The 25,940-nt window shown below is 39.3% G+C and overlaps 2 protein-coding genes across 2 annotated transcripts in view; one reads left to right on the forward strand and one right to left on the reverse strand.

Annotated features, from left to right (window-relative positions):
- Positions 1–10,335, forward strand: part of LOC131434452 (phenoloxidase 2-like) — a 41,251-nt gene extending 30,916 nt beyond the window's left edge. Inside the window, exons 4-5 of the mRNA XM_058601174.1 lie at positions 9,271–9,452; positions 9,522–10,335. Coding sequence (XP_058457157.1) covers positions 9,271–9,452; positions 9,522–9,967 — 628 coding nt within the window. The 3' untranslated portion in view covers positions 9,968–10,335. The remainder of the gene's footprint in view (positions 1–9,270; positions 9,453–9,521) is intronic.
- LOC131434460 (tachykinin-like peptides receptor 86C) overlaps positions 1–25,940 on the reverse strand; it is a 186,027-nt gene that overhangs the window by 120,405 nt on the left and 39,682 nt on the right. The window contains exon 3 of the mRNA XM_058601186.1: positions 25,150–25,363. Coding sequence (XP_058457169.1) covers positions 25,150–25,363 — 214 coding nt within the window. The remainder of the gene's footprint in view (positions 1–25,149; positions 25,364–25,940) is intronic.

The raw sequence follows: 25,940 nt of genomic DNA on the forward strand, positions 1-25,940 counted from the left end.
AAAAATTTGTTTAACACGGGTTTCCTAGAATTCATTTTTTTTTTCACGCGGAATCCAGAAGTAACGCATTTTGTAATTGCATTTTGCAAATTTCCGAAGATATCCGAATTTTTTACATGGATTTCCGAACTCTTGTGTTTCATTTTCATGCGGATTTCCGAACATACGCGATTTTTTTACACGAATTTTTGAAGTCTTGGGTTTTTTTTCACGTGGATTCCCGAAGTTACGCTATATTGTTGCACCGATCTCCGAAGACGGTTTTTTTTTCACGTGGTTTTCCGAAGTTACACTATTTTTTACACGGATTTCTAAAGTCTTGTTTTTTTCACGCGCATTTCCGAAGTTACGGTATATTTTACACGAGGATTACCGAAGTTAATAGAATATTTATACACGGATTTTGAAGTCTTGTGTTATTTTCACGCAGATTCCTGAAATTGAGCGTTTTTTTTTCACGCGGATTTTCGAAGTTACACGATTTTTTCACACGGATTTCCGAAGTTTGTAACTTCGGAAATCCGTGTGAAAAAATCGTGTAACTTCGAAAATCCGCGTGAAAAAAAACGCTCAATTTCAGGAATCTGCGTGAAATTACTTTTTTTACGCGGATTCCCGAAGTTAAACGATTTGTTTTACATGGATTTCTAGTCTTACGTTTTTTTCTCGCGTATTTCCGGGGTTACGGGATTTTTTACAAGAGGATTTCCGAAGTTACTAGAATTTTTTACACTGATTTTGAAGTCTTGTGTTTTTTCAGGCGGATTCCTCAAATTACGCGTTTTTTCCACGCGGATTTCCGGAGCTACTCGAATTTTTCACGGATTTCCGAGGTTACACGCTTTTTTACGCGGATTCCCGAAGTAACATGATTTTTTCTCGAATTTCCGAAGATACTCGATTTTTTTTCACGCGAATTTCCGAAGTAACGCGATTTTTTACAAGAGGATTTCCGACGTTACTAGAATTTTTTACACGGATTTTAAAGTCTTGTGTTATTTTCACGCGGATTCCTCAAACTACGCGTTTTTTTCCACGCGGATTTCCGGAGCTACTCGAATTTTTTACGGATTTCCGAGGTTACACGAGGTTATTTTCCGGATTCCGCGGATTTCCGAAGTTACGCGATTTCCAAAGTAATGAATTATTTTAACGCGGATGCCAGAGGTTTTTTCACCCCGTTTTTCGAAGTTACGCTATATTTTCACACGGATTTCCGAAGTCTTTGGCTTTTATACGCAGATTTCCGAAGTTTCACAATTTTTAGCACGGACTTTCGAAGTTTTTTACGCAGATTCCAAGCTTTAATTTACGGAAACTAAGCGGAACTTCGGAAATCTACGTGAAAAAAAAATCACAAGACTTCCGAAATCCGTGTAAAAACGTAAACGTTTGTTATTTTTTAAGTGGATCTCTGAATCGTGTTTTTTCACACGGATTTCCGAAGTTCTGCATTTTTTTTGCGTCCTCTGCGTAAAAACAAACTTCAGTGTACAAAAAAATAAGAGTTTCAAAATAAAATTTGAAATAATTTTATTTATAGTGCATCTCTCAAGTTCCATACCCAGATAAAAATATTTACATCTATTTTCATGCAAACACGTGGAGCGGGAAACTAAATATGAAGTTACTCCTCAGTTCTTTACTTTTCAATCTACTTTAAAACTAATCGTAAATTAAAATATTACAATAAAATTAAATATCGATGATGGTTTTCAATCAAATTTTTGATTCAATTGATGTCTTTTTCGAAGTAGTATTCCTGTGTAGTTATTCAGTAAATCCAGGCATGTCGTCGAAATAAGAAATTGTTCATGAAAAGATTTCGTACTCTTATAATGAAAATCCAGAAGCGTTCTGTCGATGGATCACTAGAATGCTAGGAATAGAAAAATTGTCTGAGGGCCCGAAGTTAGAAAGGGAGTGGTCGTTAACGTGGTCCGATAGGCCGTAAAATTACCAGTTCCAGACCCTTCCAAACATATCCATTTGAGATATTGCAAAAAATGCAAGGCTTTTTGTCTTCCAGTTTTGTGCAGAAAACCGTTAAACTTTCTTGGTTGCATCTTTACAAAGTGTGAAAAGTCCTACACTGGAATGAAAAGCACTGCGAAAACTGTGCTATTTTTATCGAACACATCCTTCACTTCATCCTTGAATGAGCATATTTCACTAGCACCAGCACATGCAAAGTATTGTCAGCTACTTTATTGGAGTTGTAAACGAGTTACAAAAACCGTACAATCGGTGTAATTGCTGGTAATCAAAACCCCGGCATGTGAAGTCCAAACATTAATTATTCTCGATTAACCTTGAACCAAGCGTCAACAGTCAGCCCTTCCCCACCTTCACCAGCAGCAGGTTAAAGCGAAAACTTTGTCTTATTTAGGGTTGGCGTCCTCATTTTCGTCTTATTAGTAGGAACTAACTGTAAAAGATTACCAAAATGGCACAAGTTGAATGCAGTGACAACTCGTTTCGAGTGCACTCAAATTTATGCTTCGCATAGCAAGTTTGACTCTACCTGTCTGTTGTGCATTACTACGGTTGGAAAAAGCGCATGATTGTGCTCCATGCAAAATTGAAAAGTTTTTCAATTAAAGCAACCCATTTTATGAAGAATGCCAAGTGAACCGTGCTGTTTTCATCGTGCGATCCCAGTTAATCGACGGTGCGCACTCAAATCCGATGGCTTTATCATTTAACGCTAATTACTAAAGTGCCGGTTGTTTGCTGGTTGCAACTTTGCAACGATACACAGCTGCCAAGTGAAAAACAATTACACTGACGTATTTTGAACAGCTTGAATCATCAAAATATTAGGTTTTCTGCTGTTAGAATTCAAATCAAACCGCCGCCACCGTCATTCCCCTCTTCAATACAGGAGTATATTGCTGTAGTTGTGTAGTTGTTGGCACAAAAACTTTCGGTCACAGTGTGTTTGTGTTTATCAAGTAAACACGCCGCCCGTATGCAGGCAAAAGGCATTTTATACAATAGAGAACACAAATCTGCTTCCGTCGGCAGCGGACAAGCGTTCGGAAAAACGCTTCGTCGGTAGATTCGATGTTTGCGAACCATTCAAACATGGCACACTTGTTCATGGGTGTTTTTTTGCTTTCTTCTGTTCGGTATCCATTCCGTTTATTGATCCGACGCAAAAACAATCCCGGAACAAAGCCAAAGGACACTTCTCGTGTCGGCAAATGTGACACTAGCAGCAAAAACACAAATGACCACCACCACCACCACCAGCTGTGAAGTAGTTTATTTCGATTTAGAAGAATCTACCTAACGGCTCTGATTGGCAGCAAATGACAGCTAGTGTAATTGGGATAATTCTTCATCCCATCTTGTACCGAAGGATACATCCGGTGATGTAACAGATGTTTCTAGGATCCTTTCTTATCGAAAGATAAAAACTATAACTGAAAAAGAGTGGTGGTAGCGCACACATTGGATATGTAAGAATTGATTTCTGTAACCTTTCTAAAGTGGGTAGTTTTTTGTTGTTGCTTTTAGCCGTTGATTTATGTTACTTGATAAGCTTCGGGATCACTGCATTCCTACATTTTAAATTGCTCTTTGTTTAAATTTGTTATATAATCAGGAGTTGGATTTGTTCAACCTGTCATTCTTATCGGTACTGTTATCCTTTACTATTACACGGGAAGAAATTCGTTACCGTGGGTATGATTAAAATCAGTGAGATGACACCTTTTTCTACACCAATCCGCATGTGTTTTATGCATGAACATTCTTCCATCCAAAGCCTCCTCGAAATAAAGGCCTCAAGGTCCACCAACCAGTTTATTTTTCGTGATCCATACTCGTGGTAAAGACTGGACTGCGCAAAATTTAGTCGACCAAAAAAGTCGTTTTTTCAGTCACAATTCATAATAACAAAAAACTTTTGTTTTTTTAGTTCAATTCATATATTTAACGGAAACAATGTTCATTTAAATCCGAACTGTCGGGCTCTCCACTTAACTCCTTCCATTAAATTTTGTACTCATTGACCTTATTCACCGCCGAACGTCAGTTAGATTTAAGCTGCTGCTCGTTTTCTATTTATTTATTAGCAGAATTCTGGGCTGTTCGGAGGGTTGTGGTCTTTGGGTACCACAACCACGTTGTTCGCATCGTACCACTCGATTGCCTTTTTCCCATAGTGGCAGCTCGCCAATTCCACCCACAACAGCACAGGTCTATTATGTTTCTTCAGGAATGGTAGCAGCCGCATTTTCAGGCACTCCTGGACGTAGATCTCTTGGTTGATGGTTCCCGTTGTGATGTGAATACCGCTTTTTAGCCACACGTGCATATGGCCTGCCAGACGAGGTATTTTTTTTCGGAAACTTCGATAGTTTGATGGTTCCTGCTGCGGTATAAAACTCATGTCCCGGAAGCTGCCGGAAATCCGCCTACACATAAGATTTGTCGTCCATAACGACACAGCCGAACAACTGTCCCAGAAAGTATGGACGCACTTTGATTTCGCTGTAAATAATTCACAAGTGTTAGATATTCAAATTTTATTCGATATACTGATAATATTAGACTACAACAACAGAATATTATTCTCAACATTTGCTACTTAGCCATTGTAGACTAGCTGGCGCACCTTCTTGCGAACGTTCCTCATTAAATTCCGTACAGACTTCTTGGCGACAAGTTTTGACACTTTTTTCCAATCTTTTTCGAACTGTTGAATGGTTTCGGCTGCCGAGATATGTTTCCTAAGATGTGCCTTCGTTAATGCCCAAAATTCCTCAATTGGTCGAAATTGTGGCCAATTTGGTGGATTCATGTCTTTTGGGACGAAAGTGACATTCTACCATTCTACCGTTGATTTCTAGTAATGGCAAGAAGCAAGATCAGGCCAGAAGACAACAGGATCCGTGTGGCTTCGAATCATGGGTAGAAGTCGTTTTTGTGAACATTCCTTGATGTATATTTCGTTGTTCATTGAAACAGTGGTGATGAAGGGTTTCGAAATCTTACCGCAGCTACAAATTGCTTGCCAGACCATAGCTTTCTTACCAAATTTTTCAACTTCAATCGATGTCTCGGACTGGTTTAACACTTGCCCTTCTCGCACCGTATAATATTGTGGTCCCGGGAAGGATTTGTAATCGAGTTTCACGTAGGTTTCGTCGTCCATGATTAAGCAGTTCAAATTTCCAGCAAGAATCGTATTGTACAGCTTTCGAACCCTCGGCTTGATCGATGCTTCTTGTTTCGAACTACGTTTTGGTTGTTTCTGCTTTTTATAGGTTTGAAGATTCAAACTTCTTTAGCACGAAGAACATTTGACTTCGAAGTGCCCATTTTTTTGGCCCCATCCCGAGCTGAAACCTCCTTCTTTTGCTTGAACGCCTTCAGTATACGTTCATCCATCGGAGGGTTAGCAGGACCTTTTTTTCGACCCGTTTTCGGTTTTTCCTCACCGAACTTCCTGATTGCATTTCGCACGGCTTTTTCACTTACTCCTTCCATTTTTGCTATCTTTCTCAGTGACAGTCCGCGTTCTGTACACCTGCACAAGTGGTTAGAGAAGAGTGTAAACAACAGGACGCAGCCATAAGAATTGACAGATTCTGAACCATTGCGAAATGGCAGTGGTTTTTGGTTGCGTTCATACTTTCTGGGACAGTCTTTAGTTTGATGGTTTTGAAAATTGCCGACGTGTTTTGTTTACAATCTCGGTTTGTCACCATCACTTTCTTAAAAGTCAATAACCTGGCTCGTTCCTTGGCCTGCTGCACAGTAGTTTGGGAGACTTTGAGCTTTCCAGCGACGTCCCGGATGGAGAGGTTAGGATTCCGCTTATATTTCGCCGCTACCTTCTCTGTCGTCGCTGCCACGTCCGGATTACGATTGACGCCGCTTCCAAGCTTCCTGGCGGCCGATAGACGACTTTTAAAACGTTGGTAACGGTCGATTTGGCCACATCCAGCAATTTTGTCAACTTGGCGTGCGAGAACGTCGGATTTTCTTGATGCGCGAGCAAAATTTTGACACGCTGCTCCTATTGCTTGGACGCCATTTTAAATACCGGAGAACAAATGATGAAAACTTATCATAGCAACCATTGTATAAACACTCAACTTCCAAACGCAGCCTGCATTTCAGAGAGTTTTTACTCCATTTTTATCTGAAATACATCGATTTGAAGTTGATCAATTCACGGTGATGAGTTGTGAGGAAGTGCTTGTTCATCTAAAAAGTACCAGAATATCAGGTATCAGAATAAATTGGCTCATAACGGCACGTTCCCCATATTTGCGGGGATTTGTGCCTTGCCGTGACATTTCATCTTTTACCTGAATGATGGTGGGAAATAGAGAAAGATGGAAAATAGAGGAATGTGAAGAAACGGAATGAAACACGCACACAACATAAATGTATACAGAAACCAGTCGCAATTTACGAGACGTAGAAACCGCTTGCGAGAGTAATTACAGCTCTTTGCCACATTGGGTTAAAATCCCAAGAATATCTCTGAGTTTCAGTTGCTTGAATGAACAGGTAGGTTCTTCAATGTAAAAACAACCAAAAACCCGATACCGTAGTTGAGATACTTCAGGGCAGTTATATATTAGATGATATGAAGTCCCGTAATTGGATTCACGCATGAAAATGATTCGTCCTTGATCCATACTCGTGATGCAACATTCAATAGGCTTATTATGAATGATTTACACCATCCAAAAACTACCTGTAGTCCTTTGGGCCGGATTTAAGATGTACCAGAATAACAAACGAACATTAAAGAACTCAATCTCCACACTCCATACTTGTAATTGACTGAAGTCTCTGGATGACTGAAAATATTCCTGGATAAGATCAAAGCAAACAAATAAGCCTCAACTTTAGTCTTTAGACCTATTTTCACTAAAGTTGTTGGACTACTGAGAACATACCTGGAACAGTTAAAGAATGTTTTTAAGAGTTTGCTAATTTGAAATTTAAATGAAACACAAGCCAAATTATGAAATGGCGAAATTTTTTTTTATTTAATAGATAATTTCAAAGAGCTCATTCTGGAGGTCCAATTTTCGACCACTTTTTTTAAGCATTTTGGGGCGTTTGGTTTCTAAAGCATCTATCGTTGCTAGTTTATCCACATAAATCAATGATTTCACGCATCACCACAAAAATCGAGTGGCGCCAGTGTTGTCGTTGAAATGTTCTTTCCATAAACCGACTATTTCGTCCGCAGTATGACAAGTGGCACCGTCCTGTTGAAACCGCATTTTGTCCACATCCATCTCTTGAAGATATGGCTACAAAAATTCATTGATCATGGTTTCCGGTTAATGATACTTGCTACACTTCATCTCTCACTAAAATACTCTTTGGACCATCTCTGAAGAGCAATAAGTATCTGTCCCAAGTTTGGTGACAATCCGTTCAGTAGTTCCGGAGTTATGCCGTTTTAAACATCTTTTTAATTTCCTCTTTTTTTCTCCCTATTTAAAGGCACTTTTTACATCCACCCCTCATATAGTCATATCTAAGGTATGAAAATTGTTTCTATGGTCTTCAAAAATTATCGATTCTTGTCAAGTTATATGTATTTTGTCATGACCCCTCCTTGTTCATGACATTTTCTACGCTCTCTTCTCTATAACAACCCTATGACCATCTTTGAAGACCAATAAGTACCTGGGTCAAGTTTCCGGTAGTTCCGGAATTATGGCGTTATAAACATACAAATTTACATCCTTTCTTTATATACAAAAGGATCATCCGACTCATTTTTCGCAATCGGAAAATATCTATTTCTGTATGCGTGTTCCATTTAACGAATTTTTTTTATCGCTCAGTTTTCTCGAAGATGGCTGAACCGATACCAAAAAGTTTAGGCTCGTTTGAAAGCTACTGTTGGGCCATTGATCAAGTTCGAAGATGAAATGACTGTGACTTCAGGTTCCGGCGATATAATGGTATAAGTGACGTAACCGACAAAAAACGTTGTTTTCTTTGCTTTTCCCGAAGATGGAAGAAATAATTTAACAAATGTCGGCTCATTTGCAAACTACCATTAAGTCATTATTAAGTTTGAAGATCAAATTTCTGTCAGTATTAGCTCCGGAGTTAAAACGATTTAAGTGACGTAATCGACTAAACGCACTGCTTTTTACCGCCCATTTTCCTCGGAGACGGCTGAACTGGTTTCAACAAAGTTGGGTTCGTTTGGAAACTACTATTGATTCATTAAACAAGTTTGCAGTTCAAAAGGCTGTGTCTGGTTCTGGTTCCGGTGACATAATGGCATAAGTGACGTAAATGACAAAACTCATTACCGGTCAATAATTTGGCATCAATAATTTTTTCGATTTCGAAAATTTCATTTTCACATTAAGTACAAAATCTCAAATACTTCTTGTGACTACAGGAAGAACAGACAACTGCACCACTAAGTGGATCGAAACTTTGTATTTCAGTGTTTTTCTGAGCACGCATCAAATGATGGTGTCCGGCATGGCAGCGCTGAAACACTGTTCCGCCGTGATACAAAGTTATAAATAAATATAGTTGTTGTCTCATTTTGCTTTGGCTGGTTGAACATTCTGAAGAATTAAATATGATTACTGGTGCTTCCACGTTGCTTTTCCTTCTAATGATGCTGTCTGCAAACTAATGCCAAACGTTAATACCGCCCACAATTGCTCAATTTTCCTATGGAAAACTTGAACACAAAAGCAGAACCACTGGAGTTTCCTGATTCATTGCTTATGCTATAATATCCGGGTTTTTCTCCTACTCGAAATTTGTCGGATGGCTTTCTTTGAAATTAAATTGAATTTGCTTGTTGAAGACTTTTCACTGCTGCACACATCCTCTAACGAGTCTTGCTGAAATTGTTATCGGTTATCGATTTGGGATTTATTTTGGAACTAGAAGTTGTATAGTTTTCGTCCCATGTCGGAAGAAATAAATTATGAATAATTGAACTGAACTAAAACTTACCACAGGATGTGATAAAACGCAAGTTTCATCCTAGCGTATTTTAGTTTCTGAAAGAAATTCTATGCAAACTAATAAAACGGATACTCAAATCAACACAAACAGGCTTGAATAATACGGTGTATAACAATCAGTTCTACGATGATTGCAATCAAATGAGAAAAAAACACATAATTTATTTTGCTTTTTACCAGCCAGCAACGAAACAAGTTCAAATGATGAAATATTTCTCTGTGGAAAATCGAGTTTTTTCCTTTCCTTTTTCAAACCACCCACTCTCCATTTCGGTTTCAGATTTACGCATCTCCAGCATGCCCCCTTCATATACAATATGCAGATCGAAAACGACTCCGACGCTCAGCGGATGGGCTTCGTGCGAATCTTTATGGCACCGCGGAACGACGAACGTGGCCAACCGATGCCGTTCCGAGATCAGCGCCTGTTCATGGTCGAAATGGATAAATTCCTGGTGGCACGTAAGTTTTGCTTTCTACAATAGCAGAGGAAAAAATCTTTTTTTTTAATAACACTCACTTAACAAACAGTTCGCCCGGGTCCGAACCGAATCCGACGACGATCGCACGAATCCACGGTCACCATTCCGTTCGAGCGAACGTTCCGCAATCTGGACACCAACCGGCCGGAAACGGGCACTCCCGAGGAGGAGGTGTTCAATTTCTGCGGTTGCGGATGGCCGGCACACATGCTAGTTCCGAAAGGATTGCCGGAAGGTTTTCCGGCCGATCTGTTCATCATGGTGTCCAATTACGAGGAGGACCGTGTCGTGCAGGATCTGGTCGGTACGTGCAACGATGCGGCATCGTTCTGCGGTGTTCGCGATCGGCTCTACCCGGACCGGAAGGCGATGGGCTATCCGTTCGATCGGTTGGCCCGCACCGGCGTCGATCGGTTGGCTAACTTCCTGACGCCGAATATGGTAGTTCAGTCGGTTGACATCATCCACATCGACAAGACGGTATCGAGATCGTAGGCCTAACGTTCCTAGTCAGTCCGGTACACAATGAATTGAATCATGGTAATGATGAATAATTTTTCTCGACAATAAATTCAATTTGATTTCCTGATTATAAATGTGTATTTTTTCTAGAATATTTCAATTTGCATGCTTCTAAAAAAATAAAACCTTTTTCTTAGCATCTTGCTTACAGTGTTCATAAAGCTACATGCCAGAAGATAAAAGACAGAAAATAACCAAATTTCGTTAAAAGAATTAAATACTTCACTTAAATTCACTAGAGATAACAAGCTCACTAAAAGGTAACACTGAAAGAGTCGAAATGCCTATGTAATTACTGTACTCTAAGAAAAAATATCAATAAAAATCATTTCTAATGAAAATTAGTACTTTCTTCTTGATTCCTCCCATCAAGCGCTGTACACATCCGAAATCAACTTCATTTGTTACACATTTTTGGCATCTGAGTTGCGTCTCGAACCATTTTTCCTCTTTTCTTAAGCCTTCGCTTCATTAATTCCCAAAATCTCTCGATGGGTCGGAACTGCGGGCAGTTGGCTGAATTTGTGTTTTTATCGATGAAACCTACGTAATTATCGCGGTACCACTGGATGACTTCGGGGCTGTAGTGGCAACTAACCAAATCTAGCCAAAACTTCACTGGACCGTTATGGGCTTTAATGAAAAGGTAGCACGTAGTTTTTGAGGAATTCTTCCTTGTACAACTTCGAGTTGAGTCGTTACGAACACTTTGGTATTTGCTCCACAGCTCTTGCATAACTCTTGCCTAATCAATAGTTTTTTGACGAATTTCTTCAACTTTGCTACAACGTTCTGTTCGATTGTTTGCTGGCTCGATAAGAACGATACCCTGGTCGAAAAACGAATTCTTCGAATGGTACTGCGAGCAGCAGTGCATTTTTTGTGCGATTCCATTATCTGATCTATCCAGGGTTTGCTCTGGCGGTTCTCAACACCTTCTGGTTCTGCTTGCGGTCATATGTCCCATAACGACGCTTACCTTGCTTGAGACAGTCGATCCACTCTCTTTCGCTCCCTGAAACGTTTGATGAGGCATATCATACACGGTTGATTTGACGTTTTTGCGATTTTGGATTATCAAAGTGGGTGTGCACTATTTTTGCTCTCCCCTCGTCTCCCGGATTTAATACAAGTGAGTTACATAGACTCACAAATATAGAACCATTAGATGTAATGTCACAGAATATTAGAGACTGTCCCAGAAAGTATGGACGCACTTTGATTTCGCTGTAAATAATTCACAAATGTTAGATATTCAAATTTTATTCGATATACTGATAATATTAGACTACAACAACAGAATATTATTCTCAACTTTTGCTACTTAGCCATTGTAGACTAGCTGGCGCACCTTCTTGCGAACGTTCCTCATTAAATTCCGTACAGACTTCTTGGCGACAAGTTTTGACACTTTTTTCCAATCTTTTTCGAACTGTTGAATGGTTTCGGCTGCCGAGATATGTTTCCTAAGATGTGCCTTCGTTAATGCCCAAAATTCCTCAATTGGTCGAAATTGTGGCCAATTTGGTGGATTCATGTCTTTTGGGACGAAAGTGACATTTTTGGTAGTATACCATTATACCGTTGATTTCGAGTAGTGGCAAGAAGCAAGATCTGGCCAGAAAACAACAGGATCCTTGTGGCTTCGAATCATGGGTAGAAGTCGTTTTTGTAAACATTCCATGATGTATATTTCGCTGTTCATTGAAGTAGTGGTGATGAAGGGTTTCGAAATCTTACCGCAGCTACAAATTGCTTGCCAGACCATAGCTTTCTTACCAAATTTTTCGACTTCAATCGATGTCTCGGACTGGTTTAACACTTGCCCTTCTCGTACCGTATAATATATTGGTCCCGGCAAGGATTTGTAATCGAGTTTCACGTCCATGATTATGCAGTTCAAATTTCCAGCAGGAATCGTATTGTACAGCTTTCGAACCCTCGGCCTGATCGATGCTTCTTGTTTCGGACTACGTTTTGGTTGTTTCTGCTTTTTATAGGTTCGAAGATTCAAACGTTCTTTAGCACGAAGAACATTTGACTTCGAAGTGCCCACTTTTTTTACCACATCCCGAACTGAAACTTCCTTCTTTTGCTCGAGCGCCTTCAGTATACTTTTATCCAACTGAGGGTTAGCAGGACCTTTTTTTCGACCCGTTTTCGGTTTATCCTCAAAGGTGTTATCCTCACCGAACTTCCTGATTGCATTTCGCACGGCTTAACAGATTCTGAACCATTGCGAAATGGCAGCGGTTTTTGGTTGCGTCCATACTTTATTTAGCAATAGCATCTTCAATTGCATCGGTTCGCTCTCTGTATTAGTTAGTAAGTTAGTATATAGGTATAATTAACAAAAAAAATCGAAACGGTGTCGGCGGCAAAGTATAAAGGGAAAAAAGACTTGTGATCAGAGTGTGTTTGTTCCGTTCAATTCGTTTCCGTAGATATAGGACTGTAATGTCGTTTTTGCTTGATGCCAATTTCGAACCTTGTTTTTATATCAGATTTAATCAAAGCCCCGTTGCTAATTGCGAGCTTAACACAGTCATGGGAAAAGTGTTTTTTTTTTTTATGAAACTACCCTGGGTTAGTTCCAGTTTTCTCAAGCGAAAACTACATAAGTGAATGCCGTAGTGACCAAGTACAGCGAAGCATGCTTGGTTCTTCTAATCAATTGGGCTATCTCTTCATGTGTTCTCATGTGCAGGGTAGTTTAATTGGTAAAGCAATACCCCCGGTTAGGAGTTAGCTACCGGCTCGAGTCCCGTCTCTGTGGTAATATTTCAGCGTTTTTCATTACATAATTGCATTCACGAGTAAATTTTTCATTCTGTTTTTCCCGTCAGATACTGATCATATTTAAAATCCTTTTTTTTGTTTCGATTACAGAGTTTTTAACCTTAAGGTTATTCGCCGCCTCTTTGGACCAGAAAAACTTTCTGACCTTATGTGCGGGTTTGGGAATCGAACCCAAGTGGGCTGCGTGAAAAGCATCGACTTACTCATCACACTATATCCGTCCCCAATTAATATCAATTATACCTTTACATTACTCAGTCAAATACTCCTTGAGGTTCATTTGTGTCAACCTTCTCAAACCCACAGCAAATTTTTCAGTTTCACATGCTTAACGAAGATCCTTTATTGATTTCTTTTTGTGTCTATACACTGTTTGTAGAGGGTATCATTTCAATGACAATACACGATTTCCGAATAGCACATTTTTTGTTATGACTTTCCCAAACGATGTTCAACTAGAGAGAGTAAACCAATTAAAATCTAACGACTATTCGTTGAACAGCTACTGGAAATGGGACAGTTTCCTCAGCCGCATAAACTTCATTTATTGAAAGTTAAAAGTGAAATTCTAGTCTCAATTGAAATTCCTTGTCATGGCAAGAAGCGAGCAATTGGCACCATCATCGGTGGCACAGCTGCCCGAATCGAAATTATGCAATAACAGATAACGATGACTACCACGGAAAGAAGTTCTCGACCAATTATGAAATGGGCTCTCATTACATTAACGAGATTATGAACGAAATCTGAAAAGTCTATAGCAATCACATCTGCCACTTTGGGCAGCAAACAAAAATTAATTCCTGGACTGACTGGACCAAGGTTCAAAGTGTCAGACAGGAGTGGATGGCAATGATTGTGTCGTACGTAGCAGTTTATGCAATTACCATCGAAATTTAACCGTTGCCGGAAACTTTCAAAGTATAAACATTACTGCCCAATTTGTGAGCAAGCACCATTTTCCAGCTTAGAACCGGGATTTTAAAAAAACGGTTTAAAATGCATAGCGGATCCAATATAATCTAATTTGCAAAATAAATGAGCTGCTTAGTGAGCCGAAAACGAAATGGAATGTAAAAATATAAACAAAAATATTTTGAAGTGAACCTTTTCAACGAGATAAACAGCTAGTAAATCCCAAATTGGAACCGGACGAACGTTGACAAATCGAGTATGGATTTGATGAAAGTAGGCGACGATTGAAAATATTTCCATTATCTTTGACAGTTGTGATTGGTTCAGCCAATCACCAAAGAAAGCTTCCCTTACGACAGAAATTGGATTGGTTGTGTAAAAGTGCGTCCAATTCAATTTGCCTTCAAAGACACATGACGAAAATCAAACGAAACGAGGGGAAAGAACCTTTCAGTACGAAGCCGAAGCAAACCTCAATCCTCAACGAGCAACGAGGCAAGAGAATGAAACAATTTTGACAGGGCTTCCAATTTGGCCAAAACATAATTAGATGTTACTTGCAATCATCATCCCCTGCGGAAGTCAGTTCCCATTCTGCTCGTTCTTCCGGCTGTCGACTGCAGACCACCGCGTGATGGCATTTGTTTTATGTCTGTCAGCGCTAACGTAGAGATAATTGGTCCTTGGTTCTGTTCCGGATAGGACTCCCATTGATCGATGTCTTACTTACCGGTTGTTCTAACAAAAATCATTTGTTTAGTATCTAATGATTATGCTAGGAGAGGTAATGTCGATTGTTCGACTACTCGACTGCTCGATCACTCTAATAATTGACTACTCGGCTAGTCGAATAATCGATATTCGATTTCGAATATTCGATTAATCGCCTGCTTCACTACTCGATTGCTCAACTACTCGAATATTCCTATATTCGACAATTCGAGTGCTCCACTGCTCGAATACTCGAACGCCACTCAACTGCTCGACTTCTTGAATACTAAATTATTCGGCTATAGATTATTTGACTATTCGAATATTCGAACTACTTGATCATGCAATTGTTCGATTGCTCGACTTCTCGAGCAGAATCAGGATCATTTCACCGAAAACTGTTTGTCAGAAAGCCATTTCGTCAAAGGGGTCATTTCGCCGAAAAGATCGTCGCTTGACAGATGTGATTTCGGTGGAATATTTGCTCTCCTCGCAATAAAAGGTATTGATGAATCGCTAGCGCACTCGCTACTTTCCGCCATCTTAGTCTGATTCATCTATCAGGACCAAAAATCAATAGTTTTGAGGAAGATTTCTAGTCTGTTTAGACCATTAACATTATTTTGGCCCGTTTGCAATTCAAAAGTATGGACAAAAATGGCTGATTTTTCTTGGGTTTACCTTCACCCGCACTGACGAAACTACCCATGCGGCATCAATCATAGTATCCAATGAGTTAGCAGACAAAATTCGACAGCTCTACCAGTCGAACTCTTGCCGTGATGGCAAAAACTATGAAGCAACTCCGTTCAGAAGTGTGCGCATTCAAAGAGCGGCACTCCGTCGCGTCGAAAACGGACATCGTGCGGCATGGATTTGGTATCGGCCCACTACTCAGTACTCGACTATTGAATTGATCGACTAGTTGACACTGTTCGAGCACAAGACTGTTCGACTACTCGACTACTGGACTGCTCGAATGCTTGACTGGTGAACTTCTCAACTACCCAGCTACTCGACTACTTACTTGTATCGAAACCTTGACTGCTCCATTAATCGTAGTGTTCGAGTAATCGAGTAGTCAAACACTGGACTACTGAATTGATTGACTACGTGACACTGTTCGACTACTCGATCGTAAGACTATTCGCATATCTGAATTTTCGACTACACAACCACTCGAATACACGACTGTTCGACTTCTCGACGTTTTGACTACTAGATTACGAAAATAGTCGACTGCACGATTATTAGACTAATCGATCACTAAATTATACCGTTTCTCATCAACTTACCCTGGTGACGTGGATTGCTCTGATTTTTCACTTTCGAGCAGAAATGCAATATTCTGAGGGTGTTTCATTGCCATTTCTGCTCGAAAGTGCAAAACCAGAGCAATGCACGGCACTAGTGTTTCTCAATGAAAAACGCCATTACTCAATTGTTCGACCACTCGACTGCTCTGCAAGTCGACTACTCGAATACTCGACTAATCGTCATCTCGACTACTCGACAAGTCGACTACTCGCCCACTCGACTAATCGACATCTCGACTACTCGACAAGTCAACTACTAGACTACTCGACAAGTCGACTACTCGACTACTCGTCTAATCGACATCTCGACTATTCGACAAGTCAACTACTAGACTACTCGACAACCCGCATAGCGTTTTGACTACCTGGGTAGCCATGGACACCAAACGGCTACCAAAATTGATTCAGTGACGGTTGTCAAATCCAATTATACAAAATAAAGTCGCCTGTATCTAAGTTAACCGAGCGTTTTCATCTTCTCACCTTCGCTGAAAATGTCAAAGATTTCGATGTGGAAAATCCTGGTGGATACAATTGTATCGTTTGAGTTGTATATCTGGCAGCGGTGAGGCAGTCGGTCACCAGAATGTCTGCCAGCCACATTTTTTCAGCTGGCAGCGTTTAGTCAGCCATCTGACAGCCATGCGTATGCGGGAAGTCGACTACTAAAATACTCGAATAGCTGAATTCTCGACTGCTCAAACACTCGAATAATAGACTATTTGACTAGTCAATTACTAGAATACTCGACAGCTCGACTACCCCAACACTCTGCTCCATTACTCGACTAATCCAGGGGTCGGTAACCTGCGGTTTGTGAGCCTCCAGCGGCTCTGTAGTTCTATACGCACGTGTCATAATTTCCTATAAGAAATACTTCAAAATCAATTAACGAGGATTTAATACCATTTCTATCACTCAGTCATGTATTATTCGCTCGTCTTCGAACCCTTCCTCCGTGACTAGGGATGTCGGACTCTTCGAATACCTTGATTATTTAATAATAACGGAGTATAGTATTTGAGCTGTACCGAACCGTAACGATAAAGTGAATGTGACGACTTAAACGAATGTGATCCGGTCGGTTTTTCAACCTGATAAACTTGTGAACTACAAAAACTTCAAGCAGCTTCCCGAAATGTCTTTTTAAATACTGCCATGCAACGGAACGGGTTTGAAAAAGAAAAATATCAAGTTTCCAAAAAAATATTTGGTTTGGCATGCAGTATGCAGTTGTGGTCGAGCAAATCCAAGTTTCATCACTACCGGAACGGTAAACAAGGATATATACCGTGAAGAAAGCCTAAAGAATCGATTGTTACCATTCCTACGCAGCCATGACACTCCCTCGCTATATTGGCCTGATTTGGCATTTTATCACTACACCAAAGATGTTTTGGAATGGTGAAAAATGAATGGAGTCCACGTTGTACCAAAGGAGGCGAATTCATAAGGCGAAGATATAAGCTATAAAACTAATTTCGAAAATTTTGCACAAAAGCAGCTGAACCGGATGCACAGAATTAACTACCTAATTTAGTAAGTGTAATAAGTTTTATGATGACTAATGATGCACAATAGAATGAATTTCTTGAATTGAACTAACAGCAATTTTGTTTTATTCCAAAATTAATCTATCGCAAGCAAGTCTGAAGAGAGCCGCGAATGATTTTGAAATCCATGTTAAGCCATTTGGACTTAATTAGCTTTTTTCAGAGCAAAACAATTCTCTATTCAAGTACTATTTATAGTACTATTGTAAATTGCGTTTTTGGTGTATTCGACTGAAAACTTCGCCGGTCACTACTGGACATTGCATTCAATTAAACTACTCGCTATGGGGGGAAACCACTTCATTCGGAAACCATTTCAATATCATCTACAATTGAAGCTGAAGTAAATTCGCATCCCGTTATTTGTTGCCAACGAGGCGAGTCTTCAGGAACTGAATAAATAACTCAAATTACGAAAGTTGACTGTTCTCGAAGCCCTGCAATTCGACAGGGGGAAATTCAAGATTGCAAGCAATTTAAATTAAATTAGACCAAGCCTTACATCTAGGAAGACCTCTTGACTTTTGCTGAATCTGCGGTCTTTTCCAACTAAATACATCCTGCTGGACAAGATTCTTTTGCCTGTCGACTTTTATGGGTAATAAATTATTCCAATGAACAGTGATGCAATGAAACATTTCAAAAGAACTAAAATAACTACGTGGCACATACATGCACCCAATATTTTATATATTGGGTAGCAACGAACGGATCAGTGAAGAAAAATGGAGCTTCCGTCGTCAAACCAATGGATACAGACTAACCGCTAAACCACAACGACTATCACTTATAGCAACCGTAGAAGCATAGCCCTTAAAACTTGATTCCTAATCCGAGAAAAACTAGACAACTGCTCAATAAAATTCATCACAGTAAAATAAAAATCAATATCTCTCTACCAACTCTTCACCCATCTTCCGGAAGCGGTTGCAAACGAAACGGAACTATCGATTCTTCTCGACAGACAACCTCGAATCCTCAACATTCAATTGGACGTAAGCCGTTCGGCTTTTTTTTACTTTCCCTTTTTCAAGAGCTGCCAATTCCAATCATTTACCGGTTGTCAAACAGAAACTGCATCGTTTTTCTTGTCCCGTTGGCGTCGAAACGGCTTGCAGGTCTGATCTACCTTTCGCAAATCAGAAATCATCCAACGGACAGAACCAATTGAATGCATATCCGAAAATTCCTATTGATTGTACACCGAGAAAGTACGACGAAGTGAGATTCCCAAAAGTGAATCGACCGGAACGAACGTTGGAGGAGCCAGTTCCCGAGACACCATCGAGAGCGAAACGGCAAACGAGGATGACAGGTAAATCTTTTCAAGTTGCTTCTATTGTAGCAAAAAAAAAGGGTGGAACGTGTAGGCATTGGCAATCGTAGAAACATGCTTTAGAGCTTAGCATATTACGAAAAAAAGTTCGCACACCTTTTTAGAACGGCAAACCATTTGTCACGCACGAATCGACTTGATGCGATAAGAACCTCTATTTGAATGAAAAAGTTACAGCTATATCAATTCACAGGTAAATGCAGAGTAAAAAGTCCGTTAAAAACCAAAATAAGGTTTGTTCGTGACAAATTCTGAACATCCCTAATTTTCTTTTTTGGAAATAATTCATCAACGCATGAAATATTTGACGCAGTTTTCCTGCGTGATAATGAACAATGGAACTTATGTGCTGGAAAACTTTAAGCAGCTTCCCGGACTGTCTTTTCAAAACTGCCATGCCAAAAAGACAAAGTTTCTCGAAAAAAAATTTGGTTTAACAGGCAATATGCAGCTGTGGTCGAGCAAGCCAAAGCTTCACCACTACCGGCACATTACACAACGGAATAAACTGTGAAGAATGTCTAATGAAGCCAATGACGCGTGCAACTAACAGTTTTAGAGTTACAATGATGCCGAAACCCGCCTTTTCAAAAAATCAGTCTTTAATCGAGCTCTATCCATGAAAAACAAGGGAGCGAGTCATTTTGCCAAAAGCCATCTTGCCGAAAGTCATCGAAAGCCGTTTCGACGAATGGGTCATTTCGCCGAAAAGGTCATTTCGCCGAAAGGGTCGAATATATAGCATAATTTATTAGAAAACTGCAAATTCTGGTTATTCATCAAAAATATCTTTGTATATTATATATTATATATATTTGTTTTTACATCTTCTGGATAATTGATGTGGCGCAGCCACAAAACCGAAGCCGAAATGGCGACTGAGCGGCGGCCTCTTGCATACAAACCTGTAACCGACACGTTTGCCCGGTTTACTCAAAGTTAGGTTTCTTTATTTCTGTTAGGATTTCGAACGAGCGAAGCCGTATTAGATATTTTTTCATTTGCACTTAGTTATCGACAAATACCGCGAACAATTTACTGATAGATGCACTAATAAAGTCAACCAGTTTTTTGGGAATTCCGTTCTGAGGATCATGAATAAATCTACGAAAATTATTCAAGTCTTTCTGGATTATTTCAGAAGTAGGTCGATTGTCGGCCAACAAAACAGGAGTAAACATAATCATTTGTCTTATATTTTAAATCAATTCCAATCACGATATTATGACTAATGAAGAATGACCCTTTCGACGAAATGACCGTTCGGCGAAATGGCTTTCGGCGGAATGACTCTTTCGGCGAAACGACTGAAAGGACTTTCGGCGAAACGACTCTTTCGGCGAAACGGCTTTCGACGAAATGGCTTCTGCAAAATGATCCTGATCCACAACAAAAATGATTTTCAATACCGAATACTTGTGCAACGTTCCATCCAAAGCCGTGCAAGTCGGTTCTGCGGTCGTCTTATTTTCTATTGTTAATTTCTGGTTAATAGAAGTTGAGAACGTCGAAAATCAATTTCCATAACTTGATGAACCGATCCGACAAAAATAATTTATTTGGCTATTTTTACCATTTTTGCAGCGTTATAATTTGTTATAATTTCTATTCCAGCGTTTTCACATTGATTACTATTTATGCAAATTAATGACAGGGAAACGGGTACAGCGCGATGGGTGAGTCGATGCCTTTCACACTGCCCACCTGGGTTCGATTCCCAACCCCGTACATAGTGTCAGAAAACTTTTCTAGCCCGAAGAGGTGAATGACCACAACGTTAAAACCTCTATAATCAAAAACAAAAAATAAATTGATGACATATACATTTTGTTTCTTTTTACTACGCTTTTTTGTATCGTATATTTCATCTTCAACTTGTCACTGCGTTAGCAGTGCATATACAACTGCTAGCACAACTTAGTAGTTCAGCATAAACCGATAAGCTGACATAAAGTCCAACCGATGATGATACAAATTTATATTTGCTTCGAAGAGTCTCTGATACTTTGGAATTTTTGTTTCCTTTTTGCCTTTCTTATACAAAAAGGCCGTGCAAACACTGTGAAATCTGACTTTTCGTCCGAAAGAATATGCACTCTCTTGTTTAAGAGATGAATGAACCGATTTTCACAAACTTAGATTCAAATGAAAGGTCTTATCGTTCCAAAGCTTGCTATCGAATTTCATTTGAATCCGATTTTCGATTCCGGAGTTATAGAGTAATATGTGAAAATAAAGGAAAAAATGTGCACTCGATTTTCTTTAAATGGCTTTACCGATATTCACATACTAAGACTTGAACGAAAAATATTGAAGTTAGTTAGAAATTTCTTAGAACATTTTATTTGGATTCGATTTCCAGTTTTGGAACTAGAACGCGATAAGTGGAAAACCTTCAATTTCATGAGTATTCTTTCACAAACGACGGCCTAAAAAAGGTATAAATACCATAAAACTGACTGATAAATTCTTTTTGTTTGTTTACAGAACTTTTCAGCTTGTGAGCATATAAAACTTAATTCGGCAACACTGGTTCCCCATTTCCTGTTCCAGAAGCACAGAAAGTGGTGAAGAACAACTCCAAAAGTAGAATTCTCTTCGAGCGATGCTTGAGCTGATTATCACAAATCTTGATTTAAATTAAAGCTCATATTGTCTTAAAAGCTACTGTGAAATTCCACCCGAATCCTACATGGCGATGAGTATTAGAGCTTTCAAACTGCCATATAAAATGACGATACAAAGCTGGTACGCACTGGTACGCGCTGGCACGGAAGAAGAAAACACAACACGCTTTCACGAAAGATTTCATACGCTATAAAAAACGAAAATCAACACTGAAGCTGATTACTTACTTTCCTCAGATATAGCGTGACTGATTTTCACACATTTAAGTTCAAATCAAAGGCCTTATGGTTCCATACAAAGCTTTAGAATTTCATCCGAATACAACTAACTTTCGGTTCCAGAATTTCGGGGTGAAGAATGTTAAAAATTTTATATCGCCACTTTCAGCGGAGAAGCAAAAACGGTAAAGATTTCTAAACTGGGCCCGAAACTATTCCAACCGTTAGTCATTGTTAGTAGACGGCTTATCAAATTAATTCCTACTATCCTGGCTCCCGATTTCCGATTCCAAAAGCACAGAAAATAGTGTTGAAATACTCCACAATGAAACTCAGACAATTTTCTGAGATGGTTGAGCGTTGAAAATTTTATACCGCCACCTAAAGCAACGAAGTGAAAGGAGGAAAAATTCTTTTTAACTAGGTTCAAAACTGTTCCAATTTGTTCCAATCGATTTTGGTAGTATTGGAAATCAGAAACTGCGTACTACCTTTCATTAAAGCCTATAAAGGTCCCGTGAAGTTTTGGTTAGATTTGGTGAGTTGCCACTAAATTTCATCCATAAAAACATAAATCCACCCATTATTTTGATCAATAATGAAGCGAAAGCTTAAGAAAAGTGGAAAACGGCTCGGGGCGCGACCAAAATGTGGAACAAATGGGCCAAATGATTGTGTTGATATTTTTTTTTCCTAAATGTTCATTGAATTACCTTTGTTTTATTGTATTAACCTTATGTGTACGTCAATTCGTTACCGAGATACAGATGATTTCATTATTCCGGGTTCTAAATGGACATAGCTTTACACTATAACTCTGTTATCATATGTTATATAATACAGTATAATGATAATTATCAGTGAGAAACATGTCTCTAAGTTAGTCACGTTCAAAGGCCAATATTTTTTTGCTATTACTATAATTTATTTTCTGTCGATTATTGTGATTGATTTATTACTTTCGACTGATATCGACTGGTTTTGTAATTCTATTGGTAGTAAATTTGGGTTTTAGGTTATTCTTGGATTTCCTTTTTTTGTTTTAGATTTTTTTGTGAAACTACAGTAGTTTGTTACACTTTTCACATTTGTGTTTTGTTGCGCAATACTTCAATTATATTTGTGGTATTTTCGATGCATTTACCGTTTCCGCTGCTGTTTCAATTTTAAAATTATGCTTCCTTACTATTTTTACTATTAAAATTGCTAGTTCCATAGTATGTGCCTTGTTGTGCATTGATGGCAGCTGCTAGTTGGTTCGATGATGGAAGAATTTTTGAAACAGGAGTGCTGGGTTCATTAGTTACCGTTGCTGAACGGCTTCCTTTATCTTTGATTGAAGTTTTCTTTTTTCGCAAGTTTCAGTGCAAGTTTTACCGTAGTGAGCAGGTTGTTCGCAAAACTGGCAAGTTATCAGCTGATTCTCGTAAATTACCAGGATGTCTCCCGTCGTGTCCAAAAATCACGTCAGATGGAATCGCCTTATACCACCTTACTTAGTCGCATACGTAAACACTCACACGCCATTCCGGATACCGGGGAAAAATATCTCCTTACTTCCTTTTCGATGGAAAGAATTTCTCCATTCCGCGACATATTTTCTCGAACGTAATTTTCACTGTCCTGAGGAGGAAAGGTCATGTACACGCACTTCTATGGCACCGTCCACCACGGAATTTTGTATTTAACGTTGTCATACTCGACATTGTGCACCCCACCTTTCACAATTCCACATACAAAAACATACATGGCTCCGGAGTTATGGGTTCTTGAATGCGATCAATGAAATAATCGTGCAAAAGAGGGGAAAATTTACATAAATGGTCACTAAACTGGTTCAGTCTATCAAATTAGATGAACAAATAAAGGGTAATTTCGCCGAAAGTCGTTTCGCCGAAAGGGTCATTTCACCGAATGTCATTTCGCCGAACGCCAATTCGTCGATTTCTTCAATAGTTTTCATATCGTGATTGGATTTGATTTGAAATAAAGACAAAAAATGATAATGTTTACTCCCATTTTGTTGAACTACAATCGTACTTCTGAAATAATACATAAAGACTTGAATGATTTATTCATTTTCTTTTTTATTCTATTTTTTCACAATCTTTAGAACAAAACTCCCAAGACAAAACTTGTTGACTTTATTAGAGTATCTACCAGAGCCATCTTAGCTTCGGTTATGTGGCTGCGTCACATTCAATTTTCCAGGAGACATTAAAAAAAGGGATAATTTTGATGAATAACCCGAATTTACAGTTTTATAATTCATTGAGTGATGTAAACGAAACAACTCTTTCGGCGATATGACCCTTTCGGCGAAATGACCCGCTTCCCAAACAAACATATTTCGATTATTATTAATTGCGGTTTTCGGTTCCGGAATGGTTGCGGTAAAAAAAAAAGATGCAAAATGGAGCTCACTTCAATTGCTCCATTTTGAAATTTTCAATCGAATTTTATTCGGGTTCGGCTGCCGGCTTCGGAGTTACAGTGCTATATGAGTGTTAGAACGTTCAAGCCGTTTTATAATTAACAAAACAAACAAAGCGCAAAATATTGAAAATCGAATCGCACTTTTTTTGGGTATTTGGCAATTGCTGAAATTTTGTCATTTATACTCATTTGGACTGTTTTTACAGTTCGTCTTCGACTCAACAGTGCGTTAGCAGCTCAGGTTGAACTGGTTTACGTCGTCATGCTTTAGATCAACACTGTTAAAGCCACAAAATCTACCCTATTTTAATTCAAATAGATGTGACACCCTTAACTACTTCTGCAGCGAATTATACAGTCCAGTGAAAATAAAATAACAACGGTATCTGACAGTGACTTTCGTCAACGAAAGTTTGTATAATAAAAAAAGAAGAGTTCTTTTACGAGTTCTCATAAATTTGACTGCTCACCAGTCAACCAACCAACCAACCGCAAAAGGGGCTCCAAGTTTCAATCCCGTTCTGCAAACAATTTCAGGCAATGTAATTTTCTTAAAAATGCTATTGGCTGTTAAGAAGAAAGCTTTTTTCGCAGTTTCTCGACATTAGCCGTAATTGATTTTCCCCCATCTTTTTTTTCTATGGAAACAACAGACGCTGGTCTGGTGGTGGTGGTAGGGACACGGAGACCAGTTGCATTATTTAGAAAGGATTATCAAATTAGGGTTTTTACGAGACAGATGTTGATGAAAAAAATAACAGTTTTTCTTGTTTTTGGAAAGATGATGAAAGAACATTAATAATCCGCAAGATTTTCCATTCCACTGTATCAGGAATTATTCAAACAGGAAACGTAATTTCGTTGATCCGCTATTCACAAAAGGATAACCTTTGGCTTTGATTGGCACCGAAGTCGAATTTGTATTAGCATGACAATTTATACGACGATCCCGTCCCAACTAAGAGCTTATCCTTTCTCTGTCTCCAATGTGATTATGGGAAACAATACCGGTACTAATCGAACAGAGTCCGGACAATAAGTGGCATCTTGATATTTACGATGAATATGAAACTTCCGCAAACCATTTCTATGGAATTCCAGCTACCGACCAGACATCGCATCGCCGCCACAGAACTGACAATTGATGGTGATGATAAAATGAGCCTTATACTGAACGACGACCCGTCATTAATTCCCTCTTCTCATAGCACCCAACCCCCGATCCAATAGTATGGGTACTTACCGATCCAGCGAGATGGCGACCAGGGTGAACACGGACGATGCCACTGACATGTTGGCCATAAAGTTGTTGATGGTACAGTAGACCGCCCCGAACGGCCAGTCCGAGTTGAGCATGAAGATGAAATTGAACGAGCAGTTGAGTGATGACATGAGCAGATCGGCGACACTCAGATTCAGCAGGAAGTAGTTCGTCACGGTTCGCATCCGGCGGTGGGCTGTCGATTGTGTGATTGTCGATGGTGAAATGAAACGAAGCAGAACGTGAAAAGGGTAAAATTTAGTGCGGTCGGGGAAAAAGTTTTACTTGTTGAGATAGTGGGGGCTGTTGAAATGTTGTTCCGGGTTCAACAGGTTCTCCCGAAGGATTAGACTAAGTTAATTATAGAAAATGGTGGCGCGTTGGCTTCTTACTTTAGCTGTTCGATCCGAGTGGTTTCCATCAATGACAGGAGCCCGCACGTATATACTTTTCGATCCAGAAAACATCTAAGAATAACTGGAAACTTAACTTTAAATAGAAAATATAACGTTGAAATCACTGAGCCGATTTTCCAAATTATTGAAAATGTGTAGAAAAGTCTATACTTTCCAGAAAACATCAATAAACTGGATTTCTGTGTTTGAGAACGCTGAATGTTTAGCTTTTTTACGGTTTTCATAAAAAACCGTCGCCTACTATGCAACGGTAACCAATCGACAATCATTTTATAATCCAGCAGTATGACGCAGGGCATGAAAATTTTATTTTCAATCAACTCCCATTTCGTCGATACCCAAGGATTCAATTAACCA

Source organism: Malaya genurostris, chromosome 1, assembly GCF_030247185.1.
Source record: "Malaya genurostris strain Urasoe2022 chromosome 1, Malgen_1.1, whole genome shotgun sequence".
Classification (NCBI taxonomy): domain Eukaryota; kingdom Metazoa; phylum Arthropoda; class Insecta; order Diptera; family Culicidae; genus Malaya; species Malaya genurostris.